At 38.6% G+C, this 14,512-nt stretch overlaps 1 protein-coding gene across 1 annotated transcript in view; it reads right to left on the bottom strand.

Annotated features, from left to right (window-relative positions):
• Nucleotides 1-1,612: 1,612 nt before the first annotated feature.
• Nucleotides 1,613-14,512, bottom strand: part of LOC131592227 (synembryn-B-like) — a 32,161-nt gene continuing 19,261 nt past the window's right edge. The window contains exons 6-10 of the mRNA XM_058863612.1: nucleotides 14,327-14,422; nucleotides 11,756-11,900; nucleotides 11,459-11,603; nucleotides 9,550-9,669; nucleotides 1,613-2,691 (exon numbers count right to left, since the gene is read on the bottom strand). Coding sequence (XP_058719595.1) covers nucleotides 2,580-2,691; nucleotides 9,550-9,669; nucleotides 11,459-11,603; nucleotides 11,756-11,900; nucleotides 14,327-14,422 — 618 coding nt within the window. The 3' untranslated portion in view covers nucleotides 1,613-2,579. The remainder of the gene's footprint in view (nucleotides 2,692-9,549; nucleotides 9,670-11,458; nucleotides 11,604-11,755; nucleotides 11,901-14,326; nucleotides 14,423-14,512) is intronic.

The raw sequence follows: 14,512 nt of genomic DNA, 5'->3' as shown, positions 1-14,512 counted from the left end.
GTTTGGGACTGACTTTTTGGGTGTGAACGGTACATGTCCCCAAAACCACTGGGTAACACCTTCATAGTCACCACTAGAAAACCTACTGACTTTTTAATCAGAAAGGAGTAAAATGAGACATTTCACTTAGAGACCCTTCCTGACACTGCCCAGTTTGCCAGTTTAAGCAAGACTCAGCTGCCCAAGCCTCCAGTTTTGGAGGTTCAACTTTGAAAATAAATTCAGGAGCAAAATTTCACAGTACACAAAAAATTCAAGGGAGCTCCTTTTTTTAACCTCACTTTTCTCCAGACTCCCATCCAAGAGAAATCTTACCATATGTTCAGTGACTCTGAAAATACCAGCCAGCACAAAAGGAAGCAGAGGCACCGCTGAAGGACCTTTGTCCCAAGATACTCCCACACCTCCAGACAGTGCAGCTAAGGTTGGACCTATGTTACATTGCAAAGATGAACCAAAAGGTCTGCAGCAGCCTTTTCACAAACTATCCTCTTGGAACAAGAGGTGCTCTGGGGCACTGCAAATTGTTCATTTATCCACATTAACCTGCACTGCAAACAACCCAGATGTGACAGCCACTCCTGAGCTGCACGATTCAGGCATAACCTCCTATGCTTGGTCTTTCCTTTTTCCTTTTTAATTGAAGCAGCATCTCATGTCTGTAGAACCTTCTACAAGCATCTGTTCTCCAAGATAAACTAAACAGAACTATTTACTGCAAATGTTGCTGCCCTGTGGCAAATGACAGGAGGCAGAGCACAAGAGCTTTGTGCTAGACTGCTTGTAACAAGGTCCCTGGAGCCATTATTGTTTTATTAATCTCTTTAGCCAGTTAATTGTGGGAGCATATTCTACAGCTTGTAAAGCAACAATTGAGATCCTGCTCTTTTTACTGCTCTACAGCAAGAAGCTCCTATAGAAGCTCATGACTGAAACAACTCCTTGCCCAGCCCCAGCTGACACCAAGACAGTTCCTCGTTAACAGGGCTGGGGAAGTTTTGCTCCCCGGGGAGGGATCACAAATTCTTTTCACCTGTAGGGCACACAATACAATACTTGCCTGTGCTGGGCTCGGAGTCAGTGCATGATGCTAAACCCAGAATTACATTTTTGAGACCCAGCTTAGATGCAGCCAAGCACATTTCTTGCTCTTGAACAACTGGTCTCTTCCATTTTTCGAGTCATGTAGTAGTATGACGTATTACATATGTACCAGGAAATACATTGCTGTGGCTGGGCCGTGTCCTTTGGAAACACAAACTCAACCACTGAGAGGACAGCAGTGCATTATTTTTTTCTTTTCAATTCTTTTGGAAGACTAGGATCATCTGTAGAAGCTCCTCACATGAGCAACCACAGCACAATTTCTTACCAAATTCCCCTTTACACAGTCTTTGAACACCAGCTTCCTTAGTTCAGAGAACCAGTGTCAAGTCATAGGCATCAAGGAGAAACTGGAGAACCATACCAACCTCTGAAACTTTCCCAGTGAATGGCATGTTTAAGCTTCTGCACAAAATATAGAATTAGAAACTAGGGCATGGATTAACTCTTCATGTAATTCATGCTGAAAGAAACCAAGCAGGCAAAGAGGCAACAACAGCAGTGCAGCACGCCTGAAACTTTAATCTTTGTTTTTAAAGAGTACAGAATCAAAAGTGACACTTTCTTCTCCTTTCCACCCACCCATTCTCTATCCCATTGCTTCCTAAGTTGTCTCTAAGAGGAAATATTTCTTTGTTGATTAGTTTGACTTCCCTTCAAATGAGGCATAGCAGTTAATCTCCAAAAGTAGGCTCCAATTCAGTGAAACACTGGCACATGCACTCCAGTCCCCTCCCATTCATGGCAACATTTAAGTGCAATACTTGAACACCATTTTCAATAGGGATGTTTTTACTTAACCAAAGAAGGGAGGAGGGGGTATATTCGTGTGGTCTTAACCACGGAGGGAGGGAAGACATACAACATACATCATCTTGTTCCCAATTTAAAGGCAGTTTTAGAAGCAGTCTGTCACTGACATTGTTAAAATCTTAAGGAGCAGCTTAACTGGAGAAGTTTGTAGCAGTAAGAAACTCCAGGGCACTTTAAAAACGGGAGCTTTGAAATCATTGCTCAATGCCAGCTAAAGCAGCCTCACAAGGTCAATCAGACTTCTAAGTCTAAACACCCTCTGCTCCTAAATGCCATTAAGTAAACACGCTTCATTAATACAATTATATAAAGAGGAAGACTGGCAAGACAATACAAAAGATTATCAAGAATGGGAAAACCTACAGAGTTCAGAAAACAGGATTCTGGAAAATGAAAGTGGACTATATTTTACACTGTAGGCTTTCACTTTTTATCCTTTTGAAATACATTTAATTTTAAATTAATAAAGATCATAAACTAATAAATTGATATGTTCTCTAAACAGACATAATAAAAATTCAGACATTACAGCACAGGACCCATCATTTAAATATGCCAATAATAGAACAGTTAAAGTGATGCTGGCTAATGCGATGATAAAAGATGTGGCTCTAAGGAGAAATGTGGATTAGAAGAGAATTGAGAGTGAAGCAGGTGATGCTTTAGTCTGAATCTGAGCTCTCTTGCTTGCTGGTATGGTACTGGCTGACTGCTTCCTCCAAAGGAGCCATTGTCCCATCCGGCCGCACTCCCATTGGCTTTATGAGCTCATCTCTGTGAGAGATTGAAGAAAAGCATCCATATTAGCATGTGCACACATATCAATTCCTATGTGTATAATATAGTCCCATACAGTACATGCTTCGATACATAATGAGCCTCTAAAAGGAAGTTATTCCTGCTAAAGCCCTCTGTTTTGAAGAAAAAGGCACAAAAAACCTTCCCAAATAGGTGGGAGGGGAAGAGCAGGACAGATAAAGACTTCATTCATATAGGCCAAGCCTACTTAGCCAATTAAAGACACCATGAAAAGTCAGTGCCTAATGGGCTCAAGACAAGGAGCAGGTTCACTGTTTTAGATACACAAACTAGCTTTTTTTCTGAGAGCTCTCTGACAGCCAGCTCTTCCTAAAATTTCACCTGCCATTCTGGCTAATATATGCCCAAGCAATTAAAACAATAATTTGATACATATTCATCTTGTTGAAGGAAATAAATCAGTTAAGAGAACAGACTCTGCCTACACCAGTACTAGGGGTGTGTTAAGGACTTGCTGATTCATTTAAAAAAAAGCTGACTGATTCTAATACTATTGCTTTTGTTTGTGGCAGTTTAATTACAGGATTTACAGCCATTTTAATCTCTTCAAAGCTCCAAAGGCCGCTCAGCAGTTAATCCAATTATATCTACTCCACAAGCTACAGCCTCATCTAAGAGATGATTAATTATTGATTAAGCCAATCAAAAAGTATTAGCAAAGATTTATTTAATCCTTACTTTTTATCACCTCATTTATATGTGGATTATGGCAAAACCTGTAAGGGCAAAGATAACATTTTGATTTTATGCTGAAAAAAAAAAAAGGGAAAATACCTCTAAATATTCAAGAGTCACCTTAAATAAAGGAGCAGAGGTTTGGTGTGATTTTACCCCTTGGTTGAAAGACAGCCCAGTAAAACTGTCAATTCAAGATACATCTACCACCCTCCCAAGCCACAGACAATAAAACTGCATCACTCTGTGGGGAAGCAAAGGCATCTCACCAGCTCCCTGCCTTGTCTGCACTACTACCATGGCTGAAAAAAGGGACAATTCCTTCTACACAGCTGGCAATCAATCCAACCTTGATGCATGCACAGGAACAGCAAGAAAGGCAACATCTGAGTGACATGGCATGCATATGCCAGACACTGCACAGTCAAGATGCAGTTAAATCTCAAAAAGAGACCAGCAAGATAAATACAGCTGTTTGTGCAGATGTGACATCAGATCCTACAACGAAAAACTCACTAATGCCACATGAGAAACAATTGCTGTGGCTTGGCTGACCAGACATCATGGCAAGTCTGATGCCAGGGAAGAAGGTTTGCAAGACCAGATCAAAGAGCACAGGCCAGGCTCTCCCTCAGCGTGGGTGGAAGAGTAGGATCCATCTTTAAACAGACTGGAGAGAGCTCGCCGTTACTTCAGGACTGCAAGTGAGTCCCCTCCCTCCTGATAATGCAATCCATAGTGTGCAGATTCTGCCCAAGTGACAGCACTCAGAGAATCTCTTGGAGATGTATGTTAAAGACACCTCTGAGCCCTCGAAATCAGATTCAAATGGGCTCAAAATATGAAGACTGCAAATCTGGTGTCCAAGGAGGACAAGAACCTGCCCACTATTGGGGTCCCCCAAAGGCAAAGCTGGAATGCTTTGGAGTTGTGTTTCACAGCAAAGACTTTTTTTCCACACAGAAAAAATCCTATACATCTGAGGTCTCGTAGTTTTTGAAACTTTAAACATGGTACAAAACAAGTATCCTCTAAAATGCAAAAATGTAGCCATGAATAACAAAATCACCACTGCTTTCCCTTTAAGCTGAAAGGATCCTAGATTTTTGTTTTAAAAATCCCAAAGCGTACACTTAAATTGCAACATTTAATACTTGCAGCCAAAAGTCAAAGAATCACATCATTTTCTAGTCATTTGCCATTTATATTTGGTAATAAATGAATTGTAATGGCTAATAAAGGATAAAGAATTTGTTCATGAAAAAGAAAAGAGAAACAGGAAATCAAGGTCCCAAGATCCCTTTATATAGGGACCTCCCTCTCCTCCCAACAATTCTTAGGCCTTTAAATATTGTCAAGAAGTCCCATCTCATCATTTGTCAGTTATAAAGGCAAAGCTCTTTCTCTGAGGCTTCCCTTTTCCAGCCTCACTTTCACATCCTGCTTTAGCTTTAGCCTTTAACAATGGGAGTCATGCTGAACTCACATTGAACAGAATAACAAGGATGCTTATCAAGTACCTTTCTGTTCCTGCCTGAGCTTCCTGCTTTGCAAGTCCCTGAGCAGGATGGAAGTGCTGGTAGGGATTTGCTGTTCTCTGCATTAAGAGGCTGAATTCCACACATCCTTCACCAGGCAAGTGCTACCCAGTAAAATTGAACTGTGTAAAGAAAGAATAATGCCAAAGGAAGGAGGAGAAGAAGCAAGGATCAGCCCATTTTGTTTCTAACCACAATCTAGACCTCAACTGTGCTTTGACACCCTGGACTACTGGAGGATGTGCTCACTGTCCATGGGGAGATACAAGGTGGGAAGGGAAGTGCCAGGCCTCAGAAAACAGGTCACTGTCCAGAAACTGGATATTTACAGCACATGCATAGCACAGAACATCACTGGCCTCAGCCCAGTAGATGGCAGTGGGAATTCTTCCATATCCATGAAGTTCTATACAAGCACACAATGTGTGTATTTATACATGTTCAAACATCCTTAGATGACCTTCCACATACTCAGATGCACCTTGCAACACTCATTTTTCTACTGCAAACAAAGCATTCTATTCAAGTGTACTCAGAAGCACACCATCATTAAACAGTTGGTAAAATGCATTTTCTTCTCCCACTTCCAGATCTCCCAAGAGTCCCTTCAAATATATCCATACAAGTTCTGCCTTCCTGCTTGCCATTTAGCTTGATAACTCAAAAATCATTGCCTTGTTTTGAAGGGTGACTCTCTCCTGCCTGCTGTCTGTGCTGCAGGGCAGCACTGCCACACAGAATTAATGATGGTGTCTGTAATCAAACAGCCATCATGTAAACACCAGCCTGCCCCTTTGATAAAACAGCGTCTTGGGGACCTATTCACCTCCTTATAATTGAGTGCCACATAATAGTTCCGATCCTTTCAGGGAACATTATTTTGTTCTGTGATTAGAAAGGGAAGAAAAAAACAAACTCCATGTAGCATTGCCTTCTTCATTGATCCTATGATTAATTTTGTGTTTTTAATGAGTAAGGTACCTTATTTAGACAGGTTCTCTTGCTCGTTTTGTTGACTTCTGTTCAATGTACAACAAAACCCAAGCTGTGATAATTGGAGACCATTTTATCAGCAAAAGGATTCTTGCTATTAATACAAGGTTGGCTTGGAAAAAGCATCCTGACATTCTAAATTAGTCAATTAATATACAATTCTACCTACCATTTATAATAGAAAAAATGTTAGCATTTTTTCCAGACATTTTAATTAACACGGAGTATCTCCAATAACCTATTATATAGACAGAATATCACACAACACTGACTTAAGGTGGCTAACTGGATGTTTTGCAAAAAAAAAAAAAAAAGGAAGGCTGAGTTAAATCCTTGCAGATCTGGGGAGTTTTCAAAGCTCAAAGATGTGCATCATGTGCAGAGGACACTGACTTACAGTCACCAAACAGCTCTTAAAGAACCAACAAGACACTTAATGCAGACAAAACCCACAGAGTTATATCAGGGCCAAGTTCAGTCGTCCAGGATCACCCTAAGTAGTATGTACATCTCCCAAGAAATGCAATAATCAAGATTCATCATGTTCATTTACACCTGTAGTTTCTATAGATTTCATGATTAAAAAAAAAGTAATCTCAGCCAAATTTGATCAAAATGCTGATTTCTATAAAAGCTTTTGTAGAATCTGTGTTAAAATATTGGCACAGGGGAAATGGGTTCACAATAATATTCAGCTTTCCTACAGGTATTTTGAGAAATCAAAACTGGGTGATTAATTTTAATTTAGCCTTGTTGATGGTCAATTACCTCATGAACAGGCCCAAGCACCAACAACCTAAAAGAGTAGAAAAGCTTAGGAAGTATGACTTGAAACGACTAAAAGCATCAATCAATTTTTCAGTGCCAATGCTGAAAATAAAGAGAAACCTGAAAAGCAAAAATCCACTGGCATATTATAGAACTAAGAAAAAGATGTCCCTTTGTAATTATAGCTTCAATAAATCTTTACAAAGGGTATGGTGCATGCAGCACTTTGCAAAGGGTACAGCTGCATTCAGCAGCCGTTAATGAAGGCTGTAATTTCCCAATGAAGTAGTACTGCCTGGCAAATTTGTTTTATGAGTTCTGATATTCAGCTAGTCAAAGCCAAATTTGGAGTGCCCCAGTGACAAACTGGCCTGGTCATCCTCATTGGTCAGGGAGGGAAGCTGACAAGCTTGTCCTTCAAGTCCTTCAACTTTTTTCTTTTTTTTTTTCCCCATGCTTTTCTCCAGTAGAAGTGTGACAGCTCTTCAAAGCTTAGCTTCCACTGCTGGGACAACACCAGTGAACTAAGCAAACCTGTTTTACTGTACATCACACAAGTTTACTCTAAGCTCCTGTTCAGGTTGCACTAAGTTATATAAACTTGCTCAAGATCAGTTTTTTGTTCCTGTTCAACTTCCTCCCCTCTATAAGCAAAGCACTGCATCAAACAGAACCTGTTCATGGCACAGTTCCCCCTCTATGATGACAAGAGAGAGCAGCAGAAGCAGGAAACCTGTCGTGAGCGCTCTGCCTCAGAGGAAGACTCAAACCCCAGAATCAACTAAAAACTCCAATCAAGCAACCTCTGCTTTGCATCTGCAAGGTACAAAGCAAGGGTAAGAAGTGCATTCCACAGAGCTTTAAGACTGCAGACTCCCAGCACTGAAGGGCCAAAGCTGGAGGCAGCACAAGCGTCCTATTCCAAAACCATGGAGGGACACCCACTACTATCAGCATGGTACTAACTCCGTGTATGCAGGACTGGCAATGTCCCATGTTGTTTAACATCAGCAGGGCCCATAATTGTACTCAGTTACATTCATGAAAAACATCACACAGCCTCTCCATTCCAAGTCTTAGTTTCTTTTTCCTTCCTGCCAGCATTTCCCTCCTCCCCAATTTTTAGTAAAACAAGAAGTGTGGGAAGAACAGTGAAATGATTTTATTAATGTTATCACAGCACCTAAAGGGGTCACATCAACAACACTGTCCGACAGTAACCACAGTACTAAACAAACAAAAACCCTCCCACAGAGTGCCAGCCCTGAAGCAGTGTAAGTGCTATAGAAGAAACTGCAGGTGGATGTAAGGGGCACAGAAAGCCCAAGGTGACAGCAGTGCTGCTGGCCAAGAGGATAAGTGGTGACACAGGGCAGCAGCTGCTCAGTTATTGTCAGCCTGTGGCAGGCACTGCAGCAGGTGCCTCCAACCCTCCAAACTGAAAGGGCTCTTGTGCCACAGTAACTATTGGGAGTTTTTGTGTAACTGCTGCAGTGACAGCAACTGACTTGTCTTCCATCTCAGCTTATCTGCAGCCTCAATCTTTCTTTCAAAGAACTTTTTAGACCAGTTAGCCATTTTATTGTGGTAGCCTTGATGCTCAGCATCTTAATTCTCTAGCTTAACATAGCAATGATTCCATTTTACAGAGTAGTTCAATTAAGATTACATGTGCATTGCATTTTCTTCTCTTTCCTAAGAAGACTGTGACATACTACACTTGCTTTCCATGCAAATAATGTGAAAAAAAAATCCAATTACTTCATTGACAGTCTCAGATCAGTTGTTTTAAGTTCCTTCCCTGCTTTCAATCCTGCCTGTAATTCAGTTTTTGACAGCTAATGTAAAATCCAGATTCTCCTGTATCTTTTGCTATATTCCTAATCTTTAGCAGAGATGTAAAAAATACTTTTTTTGCTGAATTTCTCTCAATAGATCTTTTTAACTGACTATCTACAGACGCTCACAAAACAAGCACATTTATAGCTGCTGAGTTTTTTTCATGTTTGAAACTTATATATATACCTCTTACAGCTCAATTCAATGATAAATTAGTATCACATAAGTGTTTCTCAAGAGTGTAACTTTGTTTATGAATTTAAAAAAAAACAAACTACAAGCAATCACTCCAATATGGCCAGAAGTATGGGGAAAGAAAAAACAGTAAATTCTAGGCATGTTGAGCCAAAGAGAAAAAAATATAGAGATAACAACACAGGTCTATGTTCTTTCGTACATCGACTGTTATGAACTGAAGATAACTCTCTGTATCAATACTGTAACACCATTATGTCACACTAAGTATACATTTCTTTTATGGCACTACCTTCATCACATAAAACAAATTACAAAGGCTGATTTGTAATCCAGTCCTCACTTAACTGCAAATTCCCTTCTAATTGCTCCATTATAGAATTTATTGTTTCTGACAACAACTATTTTCACACTGTATTTGTTCCTCATATAAGCAGCAGGCATAAGTAGTTACAATGAGATGCTGCTCATTAACTTGGGGAAAATAAGCACGCTTGCCTTGGGCCTGGATTGTGTCCCATGCTTTAAAAGAAGAAATTCTCTTCATTACCATCAGCCTATCTATTCAGGAGGCAGGTCCTCTCACCAGCAGACATTCCCAGTTCTGTCCAATCGTCTACAAACGAGGTTTCCTCTGAAGTCCTGCAACATACCACTATTTCCTTTCAAGTCCTAAAGATTTTTCTCTGCTTTTAAAGCGGTCCTAATCCTAAAAGAAGTTGATTCTAGCACTATTTTAAAGCACTACACCTTAGTAAAGAGCCAGGATACAAGCTGCCTCTCAAAAGCAGCTATAGTACAATACCTGGAAAGTTTATCAAACATGTTGACAAGCTTCATAGCTTCATACTCTTTTTGTTCTTCTGTCATTTCATCCATTGGATTGGGCATTGGTTCTTCTAAATGACCAGTGATAAGGTTAATGCTGGAGGTGAAAAAACAACACAGTTTACATTTCTGCAAGAATAGGTATATTTTCTATTTTCCTAATAGCAGGAAACAGGAAGAACTCACAGAAACCATCAAGACTAAAACTGTCTGAACTACACATGAAAGGTTTTGTTATAAATAGACAAGGTTCATATTTATACCATATTTTCTCATGAATCGTGACTGTATCTTCATGTTGATTCACTTAATGTCTTGTCAGTGCTCAAAAATGCACAGGCTGGTAGTTCTTGTTGTTGGAAGCCAGAGAGGAACAGTTTGAAACCTGTTCCAAATGATGATGGTAACAATGACAATGTCATTAGTGCTAATGAAATAAATAGGGAACTGGATGATAGATCCATGTCTAAAACTAATTCTGTACAGGCCTAATTTTAAAAATATAGACAGGATGCAGTTAATTTTCCATTAAGTTAGTTAACTGTTGCCATTAAATCATGATGATGATTTTTGCTCAAACCAGATTAAGTTACTTTACTTTGAGCATTTACAAAGTCAGTTTCATTTTCACTGTTAATACAAGTGAATAGTGATACAGAAATGGTAACAAAAGCAGACAAGTAGTTTTAAAGAAAATTTTCAGGGCACATTACGCTTTCAAGTATTTTAATCACAAACATTTAACAGCAATACCGAAAATCAGATGCATAAATCAACAGACAGTTATCCTGAATGTTTCATTTAAGTGTTAGCTTTTAACCAAATAGATGTTATAGTTTTACTTATGCATATAATTGAATGTCAGGCTTTTGAAAGAAAAGAAGAGAGAAAACAGCAAGAAAAAATATTCTGAAGTGCAGAAATAAAAAGAAACCTCCTGGTTTAGAGTAGATTTCTTAGCATAGAAGCAATGTAACTCCTAAATCTCATACATTTAATCCTGACTTTGTTCATGTACCTTAATAAGAATCTTTCAATCAACCATAAACATCCACCATATACCTAACCATGGCTGTGTAATTCAAGGAAAACAGAGTAAAACAGAAGAGTAACGCTAACATTTCAGATCTCCACTCTCAACAATTTCAGAACATCTTTAAAATGGCATCAAATATTAGGCATAACACAATAAACTAAAACCTCTAACACCCAATCAACTACAATAAAAATCAAAGGAGCTTCTATGTGGTCACTGAATCCTTCAAAAAAATATATTTGGATTCCTGCTGCATGACTTCTGAAGAAGTTATTTTGCTTCTTCCATATTTACCTATGTGACCTGCTTGATTCTTTAGCAAAATTTTAGTACCAGGCAATCTGAAATTCAGTCAAAACTGAAACTAAACCTACTGGCTTTCTCCTTAACAAAATTCTGGCTAAAACCTTTAGTCATATGTGGCACCATTACTCTCTCCATTACAGAGATATACCCCACAAACAATAGTTAGCAGCTTGGCAAACTTCATGTGAACTCCTCAAAAAACTGGGACAAAACCCATCCTTGCTAAGTTTGCTGCTAATTTTTGTTTTCCTATCACTGCCTTAAAAATCTCTTTCCACAGTTGAATTTTAAGTAGTTATTCAGATGTTAAATCATTCTCATAGTACCTTTTTTCCTGCCCCCCGCAACCATATCTGACTATATGATGGTCACTATTAGAGGTGGTTTTCTCAACAATTAGACCATGAAATTAGCAGAAGACAGGAGTTAATAAGCACATATCATTCCATAACTGGCCTCTCTGACAAAGGTAAAAAAACCCCAAAATTATGTCAAAAGAATCAAAAATGCAACAGGATATGTGAAATTGAAAACAATACTATACTTTGGCTTTGCAGATTTGTATTCTTCTGTGTCTGTATCTTCATCATCTGAGTACCAATGATCTCCTCTTCCTCCTGCTAGCAGGCCCCTGGCTGCAAGCAATCCTGCTGCGTTACCATAGCCTGTGTATTTCAACAAGCTATCGACTGAAAAGAGGATACAGAAAATTATTCAGCTGTAATCAGCTACAAAACAAATCCCTCCAGAATGCTGTAAGAATTGAGAGTTACTGCAAGAGGCAAATACACCAATTACAGCAAGACCTTATATAAAAGGGAGAAGAAAAAGTAATTTTTACCTCTCTCTTTACAAAGAACAAAAAGAAATTCCGCTGCAATTTGCTTCACTCCAAGGTCAACATGTGTCATAAGGCGCACAAGTTTGTTCCTCACTGTTGTACCAACTTCAGGACGGTTTGAAACATCTCTTAATGGAGGCAGTACCTGGCAGCACAAAACAAAGGGAAGAGCAGCATAAAATGCAGGGAAATACCTTGCAAAACCAATATTTGCTAAAACAAATGTAGTCAACAGTTACTCTGTCCTTCCAAAAAAAAAAAAAAGCAATAAAATCAGACATCTATGCCCACATGCATTAGTAGTAACTCTTGCTTCTTAATATATTCTTAATATATTTAAGTTTTCTGGTCTGTCATTTTGGGCAAAAAAATACCCAGTCTCAAATGCAGACTTTAAAAATACAATTATTAGGAGTTTATGAGCACAAATGGCTGTCCCAAGAGAGTTTGCCAACAAGTAGCCATAGCCTCATGTTCTCTGTTCCTTCTGTTTTGCTCCTAGATCTTGTAAAAGTATTAGAAATACCAGTTTAAGGAAACTTACACTCTTAAAATGCTGTGTGGTTTATATAGAACAATGATGTATTTAATGAAAAAGCAGGAAAACAAGTATACTGCAAGTTCTGCTACAAGTTTCTACTACTAAATTTCAAAAATGCGCTGAACATAGAGAGGAAAGGCACATTTCAACCAGAAAACAATTTAAAAGCTCAAGCTAAATTTCAGAAGTATTTTAGAAAAATCACTATTTAACATTTCCTCAAACACACTATTTTCTCATTAGAGGTCATTAAGACTGTTAACTTCAACCCTCAAGAAAGGCAAAAAGTGCACAAATGATGGCTTTTTTGGCAAACTAACTTGTGCCTCCTTGTGTGGATGCCTTCAGGTTCAAAATTTATGTAAATTTTTTCACATTCAAAAGATATATGATATGATCTGCAAACAAATCTGGGTCATATTAAGAAATATTTAATGATCTGAAAACTCAAATAAGAATTATGGATCTTCAATATTTTATTAGGGAATAAAACAAAGTATGTCACTAATTATCATAAGAAATTGCAAGTCCTTTATCTTCTAAATGTCCAACATAAAGTGTCATGTCCTGTGCAAAATTACAGCACAATTACTACTGAAATTGGACTCACTGGGAACTGATCCTTACATGAATGCTGTAGTATTGACTGTTTTGGATAAAACAGACCCTGCCTTTTTCAAACCAAGTATTCAAACAATTAGAAAAAACATTTTACTTTGTCCCTGCTTATTCCCCCCAATGGGGATAGTACCATGACTGCCATCTCCCAGTGTGTTGTAAGAATGAATTATGTTCTTAGAGTACTCTAATACTAATACAGTGATGAGTGCCATAGGACAGTCCATGAGGAAATCAATCATCCTGTCCTCAGATCACAATTTGAATAGCACACAATAAATAAAGCCCAAGGCCAGCACTTAACAATGAGGGTAATTCAAAATATCAAACATCCAGTCATGCAGTTAGCAACATCCATCCATTCTCTGCACTATATGAGGCAGTGGTCCTGTGGCAGGAGTCAGCATGCAATTATATCCTGACATCGAGATGCCCAGATGTGGTAAAAACATGCAGACAACTTCATTTTCTAACTTCTGAACACTTGGCTCTGCAACTTTTTTTATTTTTTTTTTATTAAGTTAACAGATCAGCAAAGTATCCTAAAAACTAACTGCTGTGAATAAAAATCAACAACAAGACCAAGTTCTTTAAATTGCTCAAAAACACTTCTCTGGCATAGATGAAAGAGGCAGAAAAAAAGTGCTCTTTTTCATGTTAAATTCCGTTTATGAATTCAGGCACAGCTTTGATCTGGGAGCAGCATCTAGGATGCAACTCAAAAGTCACTGCAGCTTGGGAGAAGGACAGCAGAAATGAGGGGAGCAGTTTCTTTCTCTTGCTCATCTTTTAAACTCTTTCCACTTGACCTCAAGAAAAGCAGCAAAACAAATGGAAAACACCACACTCAACCACCAAGCTACACAGATCCTTTAGCTCTTTAATCATGGCACAGAAATCTTTTTCCCAATTAAAAGCCACAGTCCATACTGTAATAAAAAGCTTTTTTAAGAGACAAAATGATGAAGTGTGCTTCTGTCCAGGGACACTTTTACTCTGACAAGACAGCTGATACACACTGCTACACAAATCTTAATCCCAACAGCTCCTTCCTGCTGAGGTAAAACTAAACCTCAAGCAGAACCCATCAAAACACTGCTCTCAGTGGCCACCATACAGCTCTGCAAAGTTTAATTAACTGCACTGAAATGGTTATTTGCTAAGCGTAAGACCTTACTGAGCTTTTTACCCATCTCACACAATCCATGGTGACTCACATTAACACAGCTTTACAATATCCCTGATGTTATTATTTAACAGCTCTACAGAATGTATCCTGGAACTCTGGCCATAATATATACTGATTTACATGACTGAAAAATTATTTCTACAGCACTGTCCTGCACTGATGTACAAACCCTCAGTGTTCATCATTAGCTTCATATTCAAAATTTGAAGACTATTTTACATACCTGAGCTTTGATAAACTTCCTGATATTCCTGTGAGTTCGGCAGCATTCAGTTAATAAACTGAGAACTGGAGTCAGACCTTCTCTATAGCTGCTTCCCTAAAATAAAACCAAATACAAATAAAACATTTTAAGAATGACTTTTCCTTTTCAAATTCTATGAACACTTCAGTAAAGTTCTATATGACA

The sequence above is a fragment of the Poecile atricapillus genome, chromosome W (assembly GCF_030490865.1).
Source record: "Poecile atricapillus isolate bPoeAtr1 chromosome W, bPoeAtr1.hap1, whole genome shotgun sequence".
NCBI lineage: Eukaryota > Metazoa > Chordata > Aves > Passeriformes > Paridae > Poecile > Poecile atricapillus.
The sequence above is the reverse complement of the archived record's forward strand: the minus strand, read 5'-3'. Positions and strand labels throughout refer to the sequence as shown.